This window comes from Sipha flava, unplaced genomic scaffold (genome assembly GCF_003268045.1).
Source record: "Sipha flava isolate LNK unplaced genomic scaffold, YSA_version1 326_pilon_pilon, whole genome shotgun sequence".
In the NCBI taxonomy this organism is placed as follows: domain Eukaryota; kingdom Metazoa; phylum Arthropoda; class Insecta; order Hemiptera; family Aphididae; genus Sipha; species Sipha flava.
Genome location: NW_020273012.1, coordinates 85774 through 105580, shown reverse-complemented (window position 1 = coordinate 105580; position 19807 = coordinate 85774). Strand labels below are relative to the sequence as shown.

At 34.4% G+C, this 19807-nt stretch overlaps 1 protein-coding gene across 1 annotated transcript in view; it reads left to right on the top strand.

Annotated features, from left to right (window-relative positions):
* The window catches only part of LOC112686864 (paired mesoderm homeobox protein 2A-like), a 38252-nt gene that overhangs the window by 5600 nt on the left and 12845 nt on the right, over positions 1 to 19807 (top strand). Inside the window, exon 2 of the mRNA XM_025559320.1 lies at positions 6413 to 6618. Within this exon, the coding sequence (XP_025415105.1) occupies positions 6413 to 6618 (206 nt within the window). The remainder of the gene's footprint in view (positions 1 to 6412; positions 6619 to 19807) is intronic.

The following is a 19807-nucleotide window of genomic DNA, read 5'->3' as shown; positions in this document are numbered from 1 at the left end:
TTAAAACAAAATTGGTCATGATTCATTTAACATAATATACTATGGTGTGAAATTAATTGGTACTAAATTTATACATCAAATGCTATAAAACGGATGCAAAGAAACTCAAAAGACGATGATTTTACACTGGGATGATTAAGTATGTAAACTTTACTTGACTTACTCGTACAAATAACAAAATGGAATAACATTTAACAATGCACTTATGAACTTAAATATATTTAATCACTTATTTATATTGTACGACGTTTTATAAAGAATAAAAATATTTCAGATATTCCTATATTGAGCATTATTTTTAGCAAAATACCACGTGACATATGACATTTTATGGCTCAGAAAGTCGCTAGAGTTCATTTCCGTTTCATAGATATCTTCATAAAATGAAAATTTAATGTGGAAAATTATCTCAAATACCTTGCTTAACGTGTTTTATTTGCCCGTATTAAGATAATTATATAAATATATATTGCACATAATCATGGTTATATTGGCTTACAATAAAAATATAGATTAAAAAAGGATCTACAAGTGAAAAAATAATCGTCAGATGAAATTATTATTAGCGAACGTAAAATGAATTTATTATTTTTATTATTTATTATTCTTATAATATATGTGGCCATAAAAATCACATGATTTTTGTAGTACCTACAAGATACATATAACGATTTATTCATTATTTTGAACTATCCTATTACACTTCAACTTTTACTGTTACAAATTAATTAAATGTGACGACATCCTTCGAGACACGGCTGATTGTCGGTATAGATATTTATATTTAAACGATTGTGTTATATTATTTAAAATGTATATAATTTGTGTACCAATTGTCTTACAACCTTGCACGAGGGCATTACAATTTAATAACCGCAGAAAATAATAACCATAACAGACTAAATTATGTCAAGCGTTTATTATTTTTATCGTACGTAAACTAAAGTTGAAAAAGGCGTAAACGAAAAGGTACTTACGTACATTATTGCATAATGTATTATCTAGTTACGGTCGAACTTGATTAACTCGAACTTCTTTAACTCGAAATGTTGATACTCCGAACATTTTTCCCGGTCCATAGAATTTTTTATTTAAAAAATGCAAAAAATGTTGTTTAACTCAAATATTTTCGTAAATAACTCGAATTTCTGAGTTTTATAATATTATAAAATTATGATACTTCTCTCATGTACCCTTATATATTATATATGTATGTAAAGATGCATTATAATTAATTGAGGTGAATTGTCGAAAAGTATTCAGAGGTCAGTGATTAACTTTTTGAAGCTTAAAAAAAAATAGAACAATTCATTGCAAATGTTACATTCAACAGTAAAATTAAAAAAAAAAAATATTTTTTTAAAATAATTTTTTAACCTAATTTTTGTTTATACATATTTTTTTAAAATTATAAATAATACATAAATAGAAAATATTTTTATTACATATTATAATAAATACATAAGGGATATTATATTGTACGGTTTAAAAAAAATACATATTTTAAAATTTTATTTCGATAACTCGAATTCTTGGATAACTCGAACTTTTTTTCCCGGTCCCTTCAATTTTGAGTTAACCTAGTTCAAATGTAATGTATAATAATTTCATGTCCTTAGTTGAAAATACGATTGAACTAAATATATTATAATATACTTCATATAATTCGTTGATAGACTATGTGGAATAAATTAAATCTCTATAAGATTGTTCGTTTAGGACTTGATCGAATACAACTCCGGATGTACATTCAAACGGGTGACAAAACATAATTAAAATCATTAATGTATTGTCTAGATACAACATTTAAGGTATTAAATTTATTAGTTAAGTCTAAAGTTCACGATAAACGTGATACGAAAAACAGTAAAGGAAAATAAATCGAAATGGTTTTATGAAATTTTCTTCTAAAATGCACGTATAGAATGTATATGTTATTAGAGGTATATTTGAATGAATTTAAAGTACTCGTAAGTTCATTGCAAGTTTATGCTGCACAATATCGTAAAATGTCGAAAGTAAGTAGACGTTATTTAAAAAAAAGGACGTCGTACACTACTTTCTATTTCCTCATGGTCTATATATGACTATTCTTTTTACTCTGAAAATCGCTTTCCTGATAGTTTATTGGAATGCAAATATTGATGTTGTGTTACGTTTTCCCAAAAACAATGTACATTTTCCCTTAATTTTCTAAATTCTTGTATAAACTAGTATAATATTTATATAATCTTAAACTAGCTGAAATATAAATTTATGACTAACTGCTGTTATTACCCACTATTTACTATTTAATATTTACATTTTAAAAGAATAAACAATCTAAATACAAATTTTTAATTTAATAATAATGCATACATTTTTAATTTTGATGTACAATGTAATAGATAATATACAACTGGACAATCAATGGTTAGGTTAGGTTAGGGTATCTAAATAAAAGTAAGATTTATAATAGATTATTATAATATAATACCATTGATACAAACAGATTGTATACATTATAGAAAAAAAAATTATCACACCCTAAAATAGTCAACATTTAATATTACTTAAAAAACATTAAACTATAAAATGTATTTCGTACAAGTTAAAGCGAAGAGTTTTTGTATAATTTTTTATTAAAACAAATATTTAGTTTATTTTACTTTGTTGTTTTTGTCGATATGAAATATTGCTTAGGCTTACCATAAAAATTAAATAATGATATATTATTATTTTCTATTGCAAAATGAAAATTCGTTTTCAAAATAAATTTAACGCTTTCGTGCACATGGAAATCATGAGTATGATGAATACTATTTCTCCACGTGGAGTATAACAAAATAATTTTGCAGTTTAAATCGAAAACCCTATCGTTGCAGTTTATATAATGAAATAAAGTGGTGAAATATTTTAAGGATATACGGGGTTGATTTTAAAAATGCTTTTGGATCGTGTACTGTGTAAATGATTATTTCAATCGCAAACATTATACAGCAGTATATTCGATGTAGTATGACGTGAGACACACGCGTGTATGTTTGTGTGTTACGATCACGCGAAAACGGCGCACAGCAAGGGACAGTTGCAACAATTTTTTTCTTAAACCGCGAGAATTAGATTTAAAAAATAAAAGTTTACTATTTAAATACTCCCGTGAACTGATGATCCGTATTAGGTTCTCCCCTCCTCTAGTAGCTATTTTACTGCTGAGGCTCGATGATCTGTGCATGTAATGTTTTGCGTAAAGGAATTAAGAAATCAGGTGTCGCGTCACTGCAGCAGGCGCATAAATATAATTGGGTCTAGTACACTCACGGAAAACAGGGAAAATTTTCTGACCCCCTTTCCGAAATTATTAACCGTAGTGTTCTCATCGCTCTCTCGCCTTACTCGCACCACTTAGACCGGGTTTTCACGTTTTTTATTTTTTTCACTCGGCACGACAGCCTAAAGGTAGTCACGAGCGCGGTATGGGAAGAGGGGGTTGTAGTACAGCGCTGTATACATAAGGAACGATCGTAAAAAATGGCGATGCGTCTATTAAAGAAAAACACTCCCCCTCCGAACGAAAGCGCATCTCTCGGTTAATGGGATTAAAAACCAGCGACAACAACAATGTACGTCGTCGTAGTATTTATACGTATTGTATACGTATATTAAACACACACACACACACACACACATATACATACATATACACGTTTATAATAATATATAGTAATAAGCACAAAAGCGAGTGGTGCAGGGGTAGCGGAGATCGGGGTCGTTAAAATATTTCACAAGGATACGACGGGACGTGATGGAAAAGTGGAATGGGGTGGTGCGCACCAGCAGAAAGCTATCGCACAAACACACGTACAGGCGTACACACGTTACACATATACGTGTGAGCAAGGGACGAGCATCGGTATACACGCAGCAGCCACGGCCGCCCGGAGAGATTCCGATCAATATGGACTCGGTGAGAAGACCGGAGCAAAAATGGCGGCGGCGGCGGCGTGTACGGTTTGGAAAACGACGGTTTTTACAAAAGCTCACGCCTCCCCTTTCCGCTCCTATTACCCTCGCCGCGGGCCGCAAAACTTCCTCCCATTGCATCGCGCGCGCGGTTACCACCAACTCGCAATTCCCTCCCCCTCGCGCGTCACGCACATCTATTTGTATATTATATATTATTGTGTACTGGCAGTCATTATATTGCACGCACGTCGCCGTGTTTATACGCCCGTTTTTTCCCATCCATTCTACGAACGTTTTTTACCGATCGTCGTCGGACGGCACACGGAAAACGAACAACCTTTTCCTTTCTTATCCTTTCTACCGGATATGCCGTATACGTGATTTTTTTCCGTTCCGCTTTCCTCAAAAATACGTAACCAGATTTACACATGTTACGTGTGCGCGTGTACGCGCCATGGTACGCTGCGTGTCCATAAAAGTACAACTTGTTCGATTTCTCTTGTTTTTTTTTTTTTTTTTTTTTTGCGATACTTTTTACACGCGCGTCTCGCTGGCGTGCGTGTACGTAGGCGTCGCTCGCCGCGGTTCGACGATAAATTATCAGGAGAGATGCGCGGCGGTATCCCGCAAAACGCACCACCTACACCACCACCGCAGTCAGCGCGCGGAGACGAGGGAAGAAAGTAGCGTGCGTTCGAGATAAAAAAAAAAAATATATGTATTGCAATCGTTTTTTATTGTTAATATCAAAACAAATTTTCGTTTTACTGAAACATTTCGATCGCCCGATCGATTTTTATCACTCCGGTAAATGTGCACTCATCACGTAACCGTTTACATTCGAATTGCCTACGGCATACCTATGTAAAAAAAAAACTGTACGAAATGTATACGTAAACTTATAAAAGTTAGTTTTATGGAGGCTTTAGTATTCTTTCTTGTTCAAAATCTGTACCTATTATTGCTGATAAATAAAAAAGTAACTTTAAATAATTTTTTTTTAGGTAAATGTTCTAACAACAACAAGAAAAAAAAGCCTTCAACTAAGGTTTCACAAGGGATAGACATAGGCGTGCACACATGAGGTGCTGGGTGGATCTAGGCATTCCTCGAAATTTTTTAAATTGGACCCTTAAGTCTAAGAGTAAAGGGTCCATATTTTAACTGGTGCTGTTTTTTTCGTAATAGAAAAATAAAACTAAATATTCTGAAATTTCATGAAAAAACGTCTTATGATAATACTACATAACAGCTAAAATTGACTGCAAAAGTACAAATCATACATAATTAAAGCTATCCGAGAAAAATATACAAGATTCCAGGAAAACATATTCATTGGGACTAATATATCACAATATTAAATTAAAAAATTAAAGTTATGTTTATTGAAATATTTAGACATTATAAGAACGTACTCAATTTTTCACGGTGGGGGGACATAATCATATATATATATATATATACAAATAAATATTCGATGTAAGAATAGTAAGTTGTAGCTTTAGGAACAAAGTTAAATTTTATAACTATTAAAAGAATAAAATAACATGATATAACTGCATTAAAAATGAATTAGTATATTTTATTTACAATTTATATCCTATAGATACTACATAAGCGCCAATCCTTTTAATTTGTCTTCTCGCATTCTTGCGCTTAACCAAGTCTTAAGAAGCCACAAAGAGGAAAAACTTCATTCTTTTATTGTGATGAAAATTGGCAATGCAATTAAAATGTTAAGAAATTATGTAATTATTGGATAGTAATTTTGATTTAAATGATTTTATGTCTTATTAGCAGAATTTATACTTTTAAACTCAGGGTTAACTGAAAAAAGATTTTTTTATTTTACGAAAATAACCGAGACGACGTGTAACGCTCGACGGTCAACGATTTCCTGTAGTAACAAAGATAATGTTTCAATAATTTTTATTAGATTACACTGTATAATATTATCGATTCATACATAATACAACAAAATTATCGGCGTATGTAGAAAAAATGATTTTGAACGATTTAAAATGTTCATATTGTTCTATTAGTAGATGAAAAGTTTAAGATTCTTAAATGATTTGTAAAAAATAATTGAATAGTTTTTTTGTTGCCACGTAGGAAAAAAATTCTTTCCTGGGGAATTTGGAGGGACACTTTCCCTGGTGTTTTTTCCATGCCTAATACATTATGATTTATTAAATATATCTTTACGTTTTGTTAGGATAGGGCCCAAAAGTACTGTAGGTAGTTCCTGAAATATAGATCTGCGCTCGCCTATGGAACTTACTCACGTGATATGTATTTTGTACAATCTCGTGTTGTAACAGTACATATGATAAATTGTTTGTCGATAAAATTGGCATAAATAATTATTCTTTCAAATGAGATTTAGACTATCTCTATCGTCTATAGTGTTTTGAACATTTCGACATAAAATATAAATTATGTTAACGAATTATTTCAAATGTTACAGGTGGATTAGCGGCATATAAAAGTCTTCCGTATACAACTCATGACAGTATTCTAACGGAGAAAAGGAAACAAAGGAGAATACGGACAACTTTTACTTCAGCACAGTTGAAGGAATTGGAAAGAGCTTTTCAAGAAACACATTATCCAGATATATACACCAGAGAGGAGATCGCTAAACATATAGAGCTTACTGAGGCCAGAGTTCAAGTAGGTTTCATTCATTATTATGTATATACATATACATTAAATTTACCGTATGATAAATATTATTGACGAGAGAAAATCTCGAGTGCACACAAGTAAAAGCGAAATCTAAATGATAGTATGCAATTCTCTTTGTTCGAAAACTGTGTAGACTAGACCTATAACAGAAATGCTACTATACTATTAAAATGCTTTACCGACAATAAACCATTATAAAAAGTAAATACTTTTAAGTTCTCCTGTTTATAGTCTTTAGTAAAATAATAAATTCAAAAACGCTATTTGTGTGTTTCTTTTTCAAATTTCCAAAGATATATATAATTAACATTTTAAAAATTAGTTTATCTTTGATAGATCATCAAAGCACGCTCTGTACAATAATCAAATGATATCATTAAATATTAAAACAATTATGACTTTAATCAAATGGATAATTAAGTTTATCATATAATTAATAAGCTGGATTATTCATTTTAAACATTTAAACTTTTTATTATCTAAATAATTTTCGTATAATAACTCATAATTGTTCATAATACATTCAAATTGATTTTAATAAACTAATAAGTAATAATAATTATTATACGTTGCACTGATGCAGTTAAATTATCGCATATTTGTAATTTGTGTTTAATTTATGATGTATCTGTTATTGTATTAATTTAAACGTTTAAAAGTATGGCCTTAGAAAATTATATCTTGACGTCGTCGTAAAATTATTTGATTAAATTAGTGACTAATCTGAATGTCACTCCGATTACACTTGTATTTTATTTTTCCTTCGCGGAATCGAGTTGAATAGGACGACATTTAATTATTAAAATAGTAATTTCTAATTATTCGAAGTAACATTTGTATATTTCGTGTACAATACAGAAGGATGACGTGAGTTATCGTGTATAGGTTTATTACTTGAAATATTTTTCCCGAACTGGAAAAATTATGTACATTGTCGTTTTATTTATTATTATTATTTGTTGAATACATTTGCTGCAGTCGATGGATAGGTCGAGGTCGATCGAATTTCCTCGAAGGATATTCATCCCCTTCGGAAACGAACAACACGAGAGGCTCCCGTGCGTACCGCGGCAACGTCAGACGTACAATTTTCCCACACTTGCACGACGATACACATAATAATGGCCATTATCCTCGGCCGTGGCAAATATCAATAATAATATCAATAATAATAATAATAATAATAAGAATAGCGACCGTATAGATCGCTCTCTACATAAGTGTATCGAATCACGTAATCTGAACCCGGTCGACGCCGTCGTCGTTGTTGTTGTCCGGTCAAAAGGAAAACAAGTTTGTCGGACGCGTGCGCCTATGACATTACAATAATCGTATCTTTCGATTCGCCACCCGGGGCACGTAGCCGCGTCGTTGTCGACTACTTGCGCCGTACACATCGGATCGACGGATCCGTGTTAAATGTCCGCGAAATAGGATACTCTTTGTGCGCGCGTCACCCCCTCCCCCTGGGCTGACGGCACACTTCGGCACTTGACGACACGTGACCGGCACGGCATCGCCCTAATTTGTCCGGGACCGAAGGCACACCGTGTCCGGTTCGTCCTGCTCACCGATGATCCGTTGTCGGTCTCGCGTTGTTTTCGCGATCAGATACGAGTGAACGCGGTGTGGTACAGCTGTTTTACGTTTTATGCTGTTGACTCTGTTGTCGCCGCGAAGGGACAATGAAACATCGCGTCCGCCGTGTGAATCCTGTGCACGGTCCCGGGCATCACGCCCAGGTGGCGGAACTAGGATTGATTTTCCGGGGGGGGGGGTGAATTTGGAAAAAATAAGCATTTTCTGCAGGTGTTTGGTGGGGAGTAAGGAGTAAGATTGAGTTAGGTTTATGAGTAATATATTTAAGTTACAAATTAAACTGTTTAACTTCTATTTAATATTGTGATACCACAAAAATAAGTATTATACATTCGACTATCGAGAAATCGTAGTAGCAAGGTTATTGACAAGGTTTTAAAGTTGAATGGAACATTACAAAACGTTCCGTATTGTCATGTTATTATTGTTATCGATTATAATACGAATAATATTCATATTTCATAGCAATCATCCGTTTCGCGTGTTCAAGATAAACAATTTTTTTTTCTACGTAGAATTTGTAAAAACCTTAGAAAAATTTTGGGGGAGAGGGGTTACAACCCCCAAACCCCACCACTAGTTGCGCCACTGATCACGACCAACCGACGTTGCTTCTTATCGCTGTGACTCGCTAACCGGGTCGGGTGGAAAATCATTTTACGCACCCGTTGTATTACGTGCAAATGACATGCGCCACAAGTCCCGTCCAGTGTATGTCATGTCGTTTTTTGTTTTTTTTTCTAGTCTAAATCCAAAATTAGACTTACGGAGTATTTCTTTGTAGTTTTTCAAACATCAACAAATTTACGTTGACATCCAAGTAACCGCAGGTTTTTTCTCGCAACGATGTTAGTAATATTCATCTCAATAAATCATAATACAATTTATACTGCTGCTGCTGCTCAAGTCCAATTCGGACAATTCATCGGCTATTATGTTTAATGTATGTTTAATATATTTGTGAATACGAATGTGATTTATACGAAATGATACTGTAGCTCGAAAATTCCTTTCAGAATATAAATATAATTGCCGCGCGGAACGGAATATATATTATTGTAGTTAGTTGTTGGATTCCGGTTAAGTGAATATTAATCATAGAATATTTATGTTGCATTCATTTTTATGAAACAGCGCGCGTACACAGGGATCATTGTTCATTTTTAACACTTATAATGGTCTCAGTAGCCCGGCATGTTCAACTAAACTGTCACCGATATATTATGCACCGCAGGGGTTCGTTTATTTCATAAACACCGGCAACTTAATTCATATAATGCATAAATGGTCGTTTCGTCCCCCCATCCCCTAATAATTTATGACAACTACACTACTCCGAAGTGTATTATTATTATTATTATTGTTATCGTTTTTATTTTTAATCTGTCATAAGTTTTTATGCTGTTAACCCGACGTACAAGTGATGATAAAACCAAGAACACAACTAGCTGTATGCAATAAACAGCGGAAAGAAAACCATTTATATTATTAAATCAAATCGAAATCAAAGTTCACGCACGAATTCAGTTTTTACTTCCGGTACTCGATCGCAATTTATAAATATTCTATTAAAGTATGGCGATCTGTTTGTCAATTATATTGTAACCAATTTTACACTTCAGAACTATCTGAAGTTTATAATCAATATGTGATAAATAATAACAATATTTATAATAACATAAAATCGTTGCGATGTACGCTACAATAAGTAAAAATTGCATTCATCTTGGATATTTATTTTTGAAATTTCGATACGAAGAGAAATGTGCAAATTTAATGCATTTAATCAAACTTTTACGTAATATTTATTATTTATTCTTCGCTTGTATGTACAGTCATGTTAAGTTGTATAAATTATGACGTATAAAAAAAAATCGCGTTTCATCGACATTGTGTAATAAAAATAAAGTCGATCGTAAAAAAAAACCCGAATCCTCTAAAAACAGACACACAGACACAGACACAAACACAGAAACACACACAAACACACACACACACACACATCACATACACACATTAACACACTGATCTTCGCACACCGCTTCTAATAATGAAGGGACAATATTGCGTTGATTTATTGTAAACGCGCGAATCTGGCGCCATAATCTCTGTGTATATATTTGTACGCGGCACGTCATTCCGTCGTCGGCGGCAACAGCGACTTTTTCTGTTTGCTCAGTTGCGCGCAAAAGGTCGCCCCAAAGGGCGGTGGTGGCGGGCAAGTGAGTTACGGCAAAATCCGCGTACGGGGGTATACGGAGGAGGGTGAAAATGAAAAAAAAAATTGAAAGAATAATAATAACATTAACATGTGTTAAATAAGTATTTAGCCTTCTGTCATCGGCTACACAAGCTCATGCGCGTGCAGTGTGTACATCATGTACGCGTATTATATTGTCACCCGTACCGCGGTAAATCCCTGTGCGTGGGCCGGTGGGCAAAACAATAAATACGAATAGGGTAGTTCACGCCGCTGCAAGTCGGCCTGCAACACCATAACGGTGTACTGTATATTATTGCCGTCATCATCACGGGAAGGGCACCGGCTCCTGTTTGCCCAAACCGACTGCGCAGGCGGACCGGGTCAACTCTCGTCCCGCGCGTATACGCGACCGACCACTACGATTCGCGTGCATACACCTATTTATCATTATACATACATACATATACCATATACCGTGAACGGTTGTTACCGGTTTAATGAACTGTGCGCGGGGGGACAGCTATATAATATGTAAAGGGTTCGATTGTGTGTCTCTATTATTTCGCGTACCCGTGTCGTTCGCGCCCTCGCCCGCCTTTGTCCGTATTCATACATGTACCTACATGTTCATTATATTGCTGTTTGTTGCTTCTGCAACGTATTATGTCGCACGTATATGTATACGCGTTTACGTCGGCGCCGACGGCTATAGCCGAGTTTCGGCTGTTAACTGCACATTTGCAATGTGTGCCCGCTGCATCCACTGTAGTCGTCGTGGTGTACTACGTACTCATTGTTCGGACTTCACGGACCGTACGACAGCGATCGCAAATCATCGCCGACGAGTTGTACGTACACGCGACTATAATGAAAACACGTACGCTAAAAGCCCGTCGACAGAGGGATGCGCACCAGGGTAATTATTCGTGAACATATACAATAATAATACTAGCGCGTGTTTAACGTGTTTAACACGTGTTTTACGTTGCTCCGATGAAAACGGAAACTTGGAACAGAAATCAATACCACCACCGTTGCTCGGGTCAGCAAGCGTCTGTGTGTGTGTGTATACGTGTATAATAGTTGTATTTCTGTTGGTACACACCATCGTTTTAATAATTGTTGGCAAACTACATTGTACATTGTTAACAGTAAACACGTCAACCGGTTACAACTGTCGCTCAACAGCAACGCTGTAATAACATTCGCATTGACCGTAATTGAACTTTGAAAAATGTTCTGTGCCATTCGACTTCCGCGCTAATACAACGATGTAGTCACTATTTTACGATGTTTTTTAAACATTTTTTTTTTTTATTATTTTTATCGTTAACTAGGCCGACCGAAAACTGTGAGTATATTCCCCGCAACGCTTTACATTACGCGGATGCAGCCGCCACTTAAAAAAAAAAAAACTCGTTTCGAATGATCAAACACCGTTGTCGTTTGTTGCCGAAAAACACGAATCATCATCGTTCGGCGGTGTCGAAACGATCGGTCGGTTTTGCGCGTTGTCATCCGTCGTTGTCGCCATTCTGTCGCGTGCACATCCCGACCACTATATTTCATCACTGCGTAAGCTCGTACGTACACGGACGACGTGCGGACATCGTGTCGGAAGAATATAAAACAGGCCTCTGGGGGGTGAGGGGGTGTTAGAGGGATGGCGACTGATTGAAATAAGACGTGTGCGCGCGTACGCGTAAAAGAGCGGGTGCGCAGTGTATACGTCGAGGAATATGAGCGCTATATTAAATTAATAACGGCTCAGCGGACCGGAAGAACCGCCGCCGCCGCCGCCGCCGCCGCCAGTGGTGGTGTCAATTCTCCGGCGTTTTGGCGTCGCGCGAGATTATGTCACGTTGTATATAACAATAACAACGATAATAATAACAATAAACGCTGCGTGCCGCAATAATATTACTCACACGCGTGACGCGCGCGCCCACTCGGTGGGTCGGTCGGTCGGTTTCCTGCACGCCCGACGAAACATCGTCTTCTGGCGAACAGTTCGCGCGTACACAGTCGTCGTCATCGCGCACTCAAGTGTAGGTACGTCGTGTGCACCTGTAAAAATACGATACATTTATGCGCAATACGCACGTCGAACACGCCCTAGTCGGACGAGAATGAGAGGATTCGACGAGTACACTGCGACACGTGTGCCCGACGAGTGGTGTTAAATATTTTCTAGAAGGTTTTCCGTTACGAAACACCGTTTATTATTTTTAAATCGTTTTAGAATAAATAACATTTGATTTGAGCCACATCGGTTGAAATACCGGCCCCATACTCTGAGACTTAAATTATGGGGACCGATTTACATTTCGGGTTCATCCCAGCATCCTCGATGGGCGCGTCAATGGTAGTATTATGTTAAGTCGTGCACTCATATGGTCATAAGACTGCCGTGTTGATTTGTTCGCTTGCATTAGTGGTGTTTCTCAATGCGTCTGGTATTGCGACACGTGATTTCATTGATTTTGATCCACTCAGAAAAGTTATATTTTCGGTCGTACAACTGAACTAAACAAAGAAAATTTTAAAATTAATGATAATCCAACATTATTTTAAATCGGAAGTATGCCAATAAAACCACCGTAAAAGTATTTATTTTCATTGAATTTATGACTTTATTTTTAGGTCAGGCATATTCCAACACCTTTCTTATACATATTAACAGAATAAATTCAAACAAGCAGAATTCAATTATTTCTAACAATAAATCTTAGAAAAATTTAATTAAAATAAAAATAATAATAAATTATTTTTATTACGGTGGTTGGTCTTTTATATACTCGTATCTCAAAATTAAATATAATAAAGAAATTATATGTATTAATCAAAATAAAACCTAAATTCATGAATAATTTTTTCAACCTTAATAATAAATACATCTCAGATGTCAAAATAATATCAACATCATAATAAGCTTTGTTCAAAATATCGCGATCTAGCTATTTTACACCATTGTAATTGTAATTTATTTTTAATAAACATGAAATATTCGTTTTTAAATGGAGTATTTTTTAGTTGTTAATTTAAATGGGTTAACAAATTAGTGAAGATTAAATTGTTAAGTAAAACTTTTAAGATAAAATGATCAACCCCAAATACCTCGTCTTCATGTATTACATAAAAAGTTTGAACTTAATTATATATTTTCTAAATAGAAACGTTAACGTTAACGTTTCTATTTAGAAAATATATATAGGTATACCTAAAATAATTCGGGACCCAATTCGGATGCAACCGAAAAATCACATTTTCGCTCTTCTCACGTTCAATTTCAATACAACGAAGCTAATCTTGATTTTTAACGACCAAATACATATTGTAGGCTGCCTGACGTTTAGCCTCTTTTTTCGACCATCCTTCGCCTGTATAAGCACATATTTTTACATAACGATTTGTGATTATACGTAACGCCAAAGTGAAAACACATAGAAAGCTGATCGTACCTTTGACCGTGTACCCTCTTAAAGAGCATTCTATTTGAAAATGGTTATCAGCTATTTTAACGCATGAATGATACTCCGGTATTTTCCACCATCGAGCCATACACAATTCTTGTAGCGCAGATACGGCATCCGTGTTCACTTTCAACGCGATGTTCTTCTCTACTTTGATTTTACTGGTGAGAGGGCACACGTTGATATTATTATCGGTTATTTGTTTAGTATTATCATAAAAACATTAATACCGCATCCGTTGTTTGGCCGTCATTATAATTTCTTTTGCGAGTTCTGTCCTCGAACTCATACGGTCTACGTTCAATACGGTTGTTCCTTCGTTCGTGCCACCAGCCTCTGGCCCACCATTTGGAAAGGACAATAATTCATGAACATTTCTGTTTGATGCCATCGCCGGTCTACTGTGGATTTTTTCGCACATCGGAACATCTCCGGAAGAAACTGCACTTTCGTTGACGATCAATAAAGGGTCATATCCAAGTTCAGTTTGGCTCGACACGTGACACTGGTCTAAATCTAGCACATCGGTCTGAGCTGACACATGACACGGGTTCAATTTTTTGGTCTGAGCCGATGTGTGACACTGGTCCAACACAACGGTCTCAGTCGACACGTGAGACTGGTCTAACACCTCGGTCTGAGTCGATGTGTGACATTGGTCGAACACATCGATCTCAGTCGACACATGAGACTTGTCTAATATCTCGGTCTGAGTTGTTGTGTGACATTGGTCCAACACATCGGTTTCAGTTGAGACGTGTAATTGGTCGAATACGTCCGTCTGCATTGAATTATTTACCAAATGCATTATGGTTGTCTCCGTCGAGACTTCGCGTAAGTCCACCATCATCCGTGCAGATGGTCCCGCGTTCTCGGATACTTCAACTTCAGTGGCGATAGTGGCCGACCGTTCGTTTGCAGCCTTGATCGCGCAGCACTGACCGAATTCCCAACAACGTTTGTGTATGGACACCTTACACACTATAAAACACCGGGAGAAAAAATATTCATGAGACAACAACAAACGCCGATGATTTATTTTAACAATATCTTAAAATGCAACGGTAATAATGTTATTCGAGAGTACAGGGCCGTCGTAGAGTTTGGTGAGACTTATATAGTGACAACTAGGGGTAATTATGGGGTTAATAACAAAAGCAATGGATGTTGTGGTCACCAAAAGTTTGGGGTCTGGGGCAAAATATTCCCAATGCGCCTCGACGGCCCTGTGAGCGCATAAGGTATTGAAAAATTATTTACCAGTGCACTTGTACACATGCGATGAGTAAATCCGTCTAGAATTGCATCCCTCACATTTAAGGAACCAAGCACTCTTTGTTCCACGGTTCGTGATGTCCTTGCAATGATTGCTCATAATGTGTGCCCGGTAACTGTGCAATAAATTAAACGAGTCAAATAATTCGTATTTCGGTTAAGTTCCGATCCATTCGACTTACGCCATTATTTCTCGTAGGTTCTTCGGTGAATTCCAATATTCGAAACGATATATTTTGCGATCGTGAAAATCAACTATTATAAATGTTCGATATCAACGAATAACTGGTATAGAATTTTGTTTTAGCAATCAACGCGATATATGGTGAATTCCCTACCAGGCGACCAAACAAAAATGTACATGCTGCCAGCATAATATTTTAAAAGCTAATAAATCGGTCGAAAACTATGAATATCCGTTTGATGTATTGTAAATATTAATAATAAAACTCTTTCCCGTTGATAGTATTGTTAATCGCGAATTTAAAAGTGTCCACTTTTGAATTACACGCATGTATTTGCCACTGTATGATTATAATTTATCGTGTTTTTTAAGTAATGGACAACAAATGAAGGTAATCATATAAACAGTCAAATTATATTTTATGAATTTTATATTGTATTCTGAGTATTTATAAAAAACAAAACTAATCATTAGTATAATAAATAAAATAAAAATAAATATAGATTAATTGAATTGTTCTCCACAGCTCTTTTTCTAATTAAAAACCGTCATAGTCGTACCTCATTGCACTTATCGGTACTTACATGCTTGCGATTTATGTATGTATGCATTTACATTTAATCGATTTCCTTGAAGAATACCTAGAAGAAGTGTCAGAGTAACAAAAGACAGATCAAAATAATTTAAGTATAATTTAAAAAATACGGAGGGGAAGAATGGTTTGTGATTATAAATTATCTAATGCTATAATACTGTTAGTTTATAATGTTACATATTGGTTATTGTATTTTTACTTAACTTGTGTTAACTTTTAAATATTTTTGAGAATGTGAAATTTCTTTTAGTTGATATTTTTTTAGATCGTTCTCATTATATCGAATGACTCCCACACCTAAGCGAAGTAAGATCTTCAATTACATTTATATATTTATACATATATATTCTAAAAATATGAGTTTATCGCATGTATTCCCTTGTAAATAAATTTGTACAAAAAAATTCAAATTCATGGGATTATATAATTTCGCGATTCAAGTGATTGCGGTGCTTAAAATTTACGGTTGCATATTGATTCCACATTTTTCTAAGTAATAGAAAATGAAATTTTAACGAAATCTGATACTGAAACGAATTTTCAATAAACAATCATAGTTATTTATTTCAAAATATTTTATTTTTTCAAAAAAATTAAATTAAATGTTTGCTATTTATAGGTATTTAAATTTTAAATGTAATTTTTGTGAAAGTTAGAACAAAGTATTACAATAATACTATTACTTGTACATTACCCGACTGTGGAGTTTCTATCGATTTCAGAGTTTAGCCCTTTTTTTGATTGAAATTCATACATTTTTTTATGTTTAAATGTTTCTTTGTCTAGAATTTTTGTTCCTTGGCTTCTTATAGTGATATTTAAATTTAAACGAACAAAATGCCTTATACTTTTAATCAATTATTGTAATTATAAACAATATGAATTTTTAACTATATTCGTAATAATCGGTTTAATTATAGTAACATTTTCTTGATTGTTTAAAGATATTTGCTTGCATTTTGGTTTTTGGCCGTTCGATTTAATACATGTAAAAATAAAAGCACAGTACATATTTTACTTTTATGTTATTATTGATTTTGATAACACTGTAGTAATACGTTTTCTAAAAAATGCTTACATAAAAGTTTATCGGTGTATTCCAGTATGACAAAATATGAATGCATCTCAAATTCTTACGTAAAATATTAGAAAATTGTAACGATACGCATATTCTATAGATTTGAATGTCTGATTCAAAGTTAATTTTAACAATCTCGCGGGTGCACTAAAACGTTTAAGAAACACCAGTTATGTAGTCATAAAGATATATTTTAAATTTTACGGAAAGGATTTTTAGTTGTAAAAATATTAAGTATGCAAATTTGTTATTTTTTACTACTTATTTATTATGACTATTAATTGTTTTCCAATATTTACTAAAGATAAACTATACATTAAATTGTTGTAATTGTATTACAAAATATAAAAAAATTTGAAAGTTTATAGCGTAATTTATTTGAAAATATCACTAGTTTAAAAAAAGGCAGATGTAAATTTACCGTTGGGGTATTGGAACTTTTCTCGGTTGAAAATAGATATACAAAAGAATGACTTTTTTTGATTCAAACAAATACAATATTTTTTATTAAAGTACTCTAGTTATATAATTTCATTACCACAGGCATAAAAAAAAATATTCAACTTAAGACAGTATTTTTTCCATAAAAATTTAAATAGTTATTCATGGACAATTCTTTAACGATAAATTTTAAACGATCCCAGCAGTCCTATACATTTTAACCACAAAAACCAAAACAGGTTACATAAAAAAGTGATTAAATTAATATAATAAGCCAACCAACAATATGCTATTTTGAAACTTCTTTTATCTAATCTATTACATTTAATATTACATTTATTAAATTTTTAAATCATCATAGGCTTGACAAGGCTTGTTAATAAGTAAATGTAAGTTATAAGTAAAAATCAACACTGCAGGTAACACGGAATAATATTTATTGAAAAAACACCTGTAAAATTCTGATTACAAGTATGTGAATAAATACGATATTGCGGTTTTGCTATTACAGATCAAACTATGAATAAGTTATTGATTTTGTTGCATATTTCCAGTATAATTTAGAGCATATATTTAAGGAAGGAAAAAAATCCAACATATTCATATTTTAAAACAATGAAACGCATAATATGCGTCAAATTGTTTACAAAATACTCGCAGTGGTATAGATACGATGAAAATGCAAACGGACACATTTGAAATAAAATCAATACAAGTATCTAAATATATATATACGCACACATACGCATACAAAACCGTTTCGGATAAAGTACAGAACAGCGCAGATATAGAGATAATAAATCAAGAATTAACGAGTTTTAAGTATTTAGTAGTTGTGAGATAAATGTTTTAAAACTTCCAACGTCCGGCGTTTTTACACGCACACACGACGTACATTTTACACGCCCCGGAATATTAAATTTCGTTTTGAAAATTGCACGTCAATCATCTCGCGCTGGTGTTTATTATGTCCACGTACATTTTTGCACGGCCGTGGCCGCGCGTACGGCTACGTACAAATGATCGCGTAAAACGATAGCGACGTTCGTGTCTCTAAGAAGACGTGGTGTACCGGTTATGAATATTTTAAACATTTCTGTGTACAAATCGCACGAATTTAGTGCAACATGTGTACAAGGTACAGGATACTACATGTTATATATACGTACTGTGGCGGTGGCGTGTCGAAGGAGAGGCGACCGCCTGTACATTTTTTTGATGGGTGGTGGACGAATGGGTAATAGTTTAGTTTCGTAATTATGAATGTAACAAAATTACGTACAGAATTGTATTTTAATATCGATTTAAACGGAAGCTTGTGTCCAGTAGCTACTAGCTGGTAACAACAGGCCAACAAATATGAGCGTTAAACGAGCATTACATTTGATATAGTATTTATCACTCTGTATTGTTAGGTACTAGGTTTGAGATGTGTTGTTTTGATTTTTATACAGGGTTATTATTCAGCAGGGTCTTTCGTAGGTTTTTTTTTATTGCTTTTATCTTTAAGACATTATAGCATGACAATTATTGATTATGATTAAATATAGATGCAATGAGAAAAATAAATTATTGAATAACAAATAGATAGTAAATACAATTTTTTAAATGCGGAAACTAGTGTTGAAGGCGAAGTTAATGATTAGTGCGATGCTGGAGGGAGATCGAGAATTGAACAGAAGGATTACATTAGGAGAGCTGTAATCTAAGGAAGAGAATTGTGAGAATAATGAATTGAAGATATTAGTAAGATACGGAAAAGAGAAGAGAATGTAATGAAGGTCACATACGACTTTGTGGTTGTGTAGAGTGAAACGGAAAGAGAAAAAAAAAGGAAAAAAATTAACTGCCTTTGTACATTTTTGAGTTCACCCCACCACTAGACTGTAATGTATGTGAAACGCATGCGCGGTAGTTTGTCGTGCACTGACCGTTTGTATATATAGATCCACCCTCAAGGATTTACGAGCATGTCTTGATACGACGAGAACAAAGCGGGCGGGGAACGGAAGCAACCGATTGGACGTGGCGGCCCCGTCACGATTACTATATATACAGAAAAAACAAAATATATACCGTCACCGTGGCCACGTGAAGGCAATTTCCACCGTACAGAAGATTTTTTTTCGCATTTTATTATACCCGGTTTTGTTTGTTTTTGGCAAATTGAAAATACAAAAAAAAAATCCTTTCCCCGGAAACCCCGGACGTATTATAATCCGTCTTACTACGTTGATCTTTTTATGCTCCTACATTTCATAGAACGCCAATACGAGTATATTTAGTTAACTACATGACATCTTAACATTTTATTTTTATCAAGGTA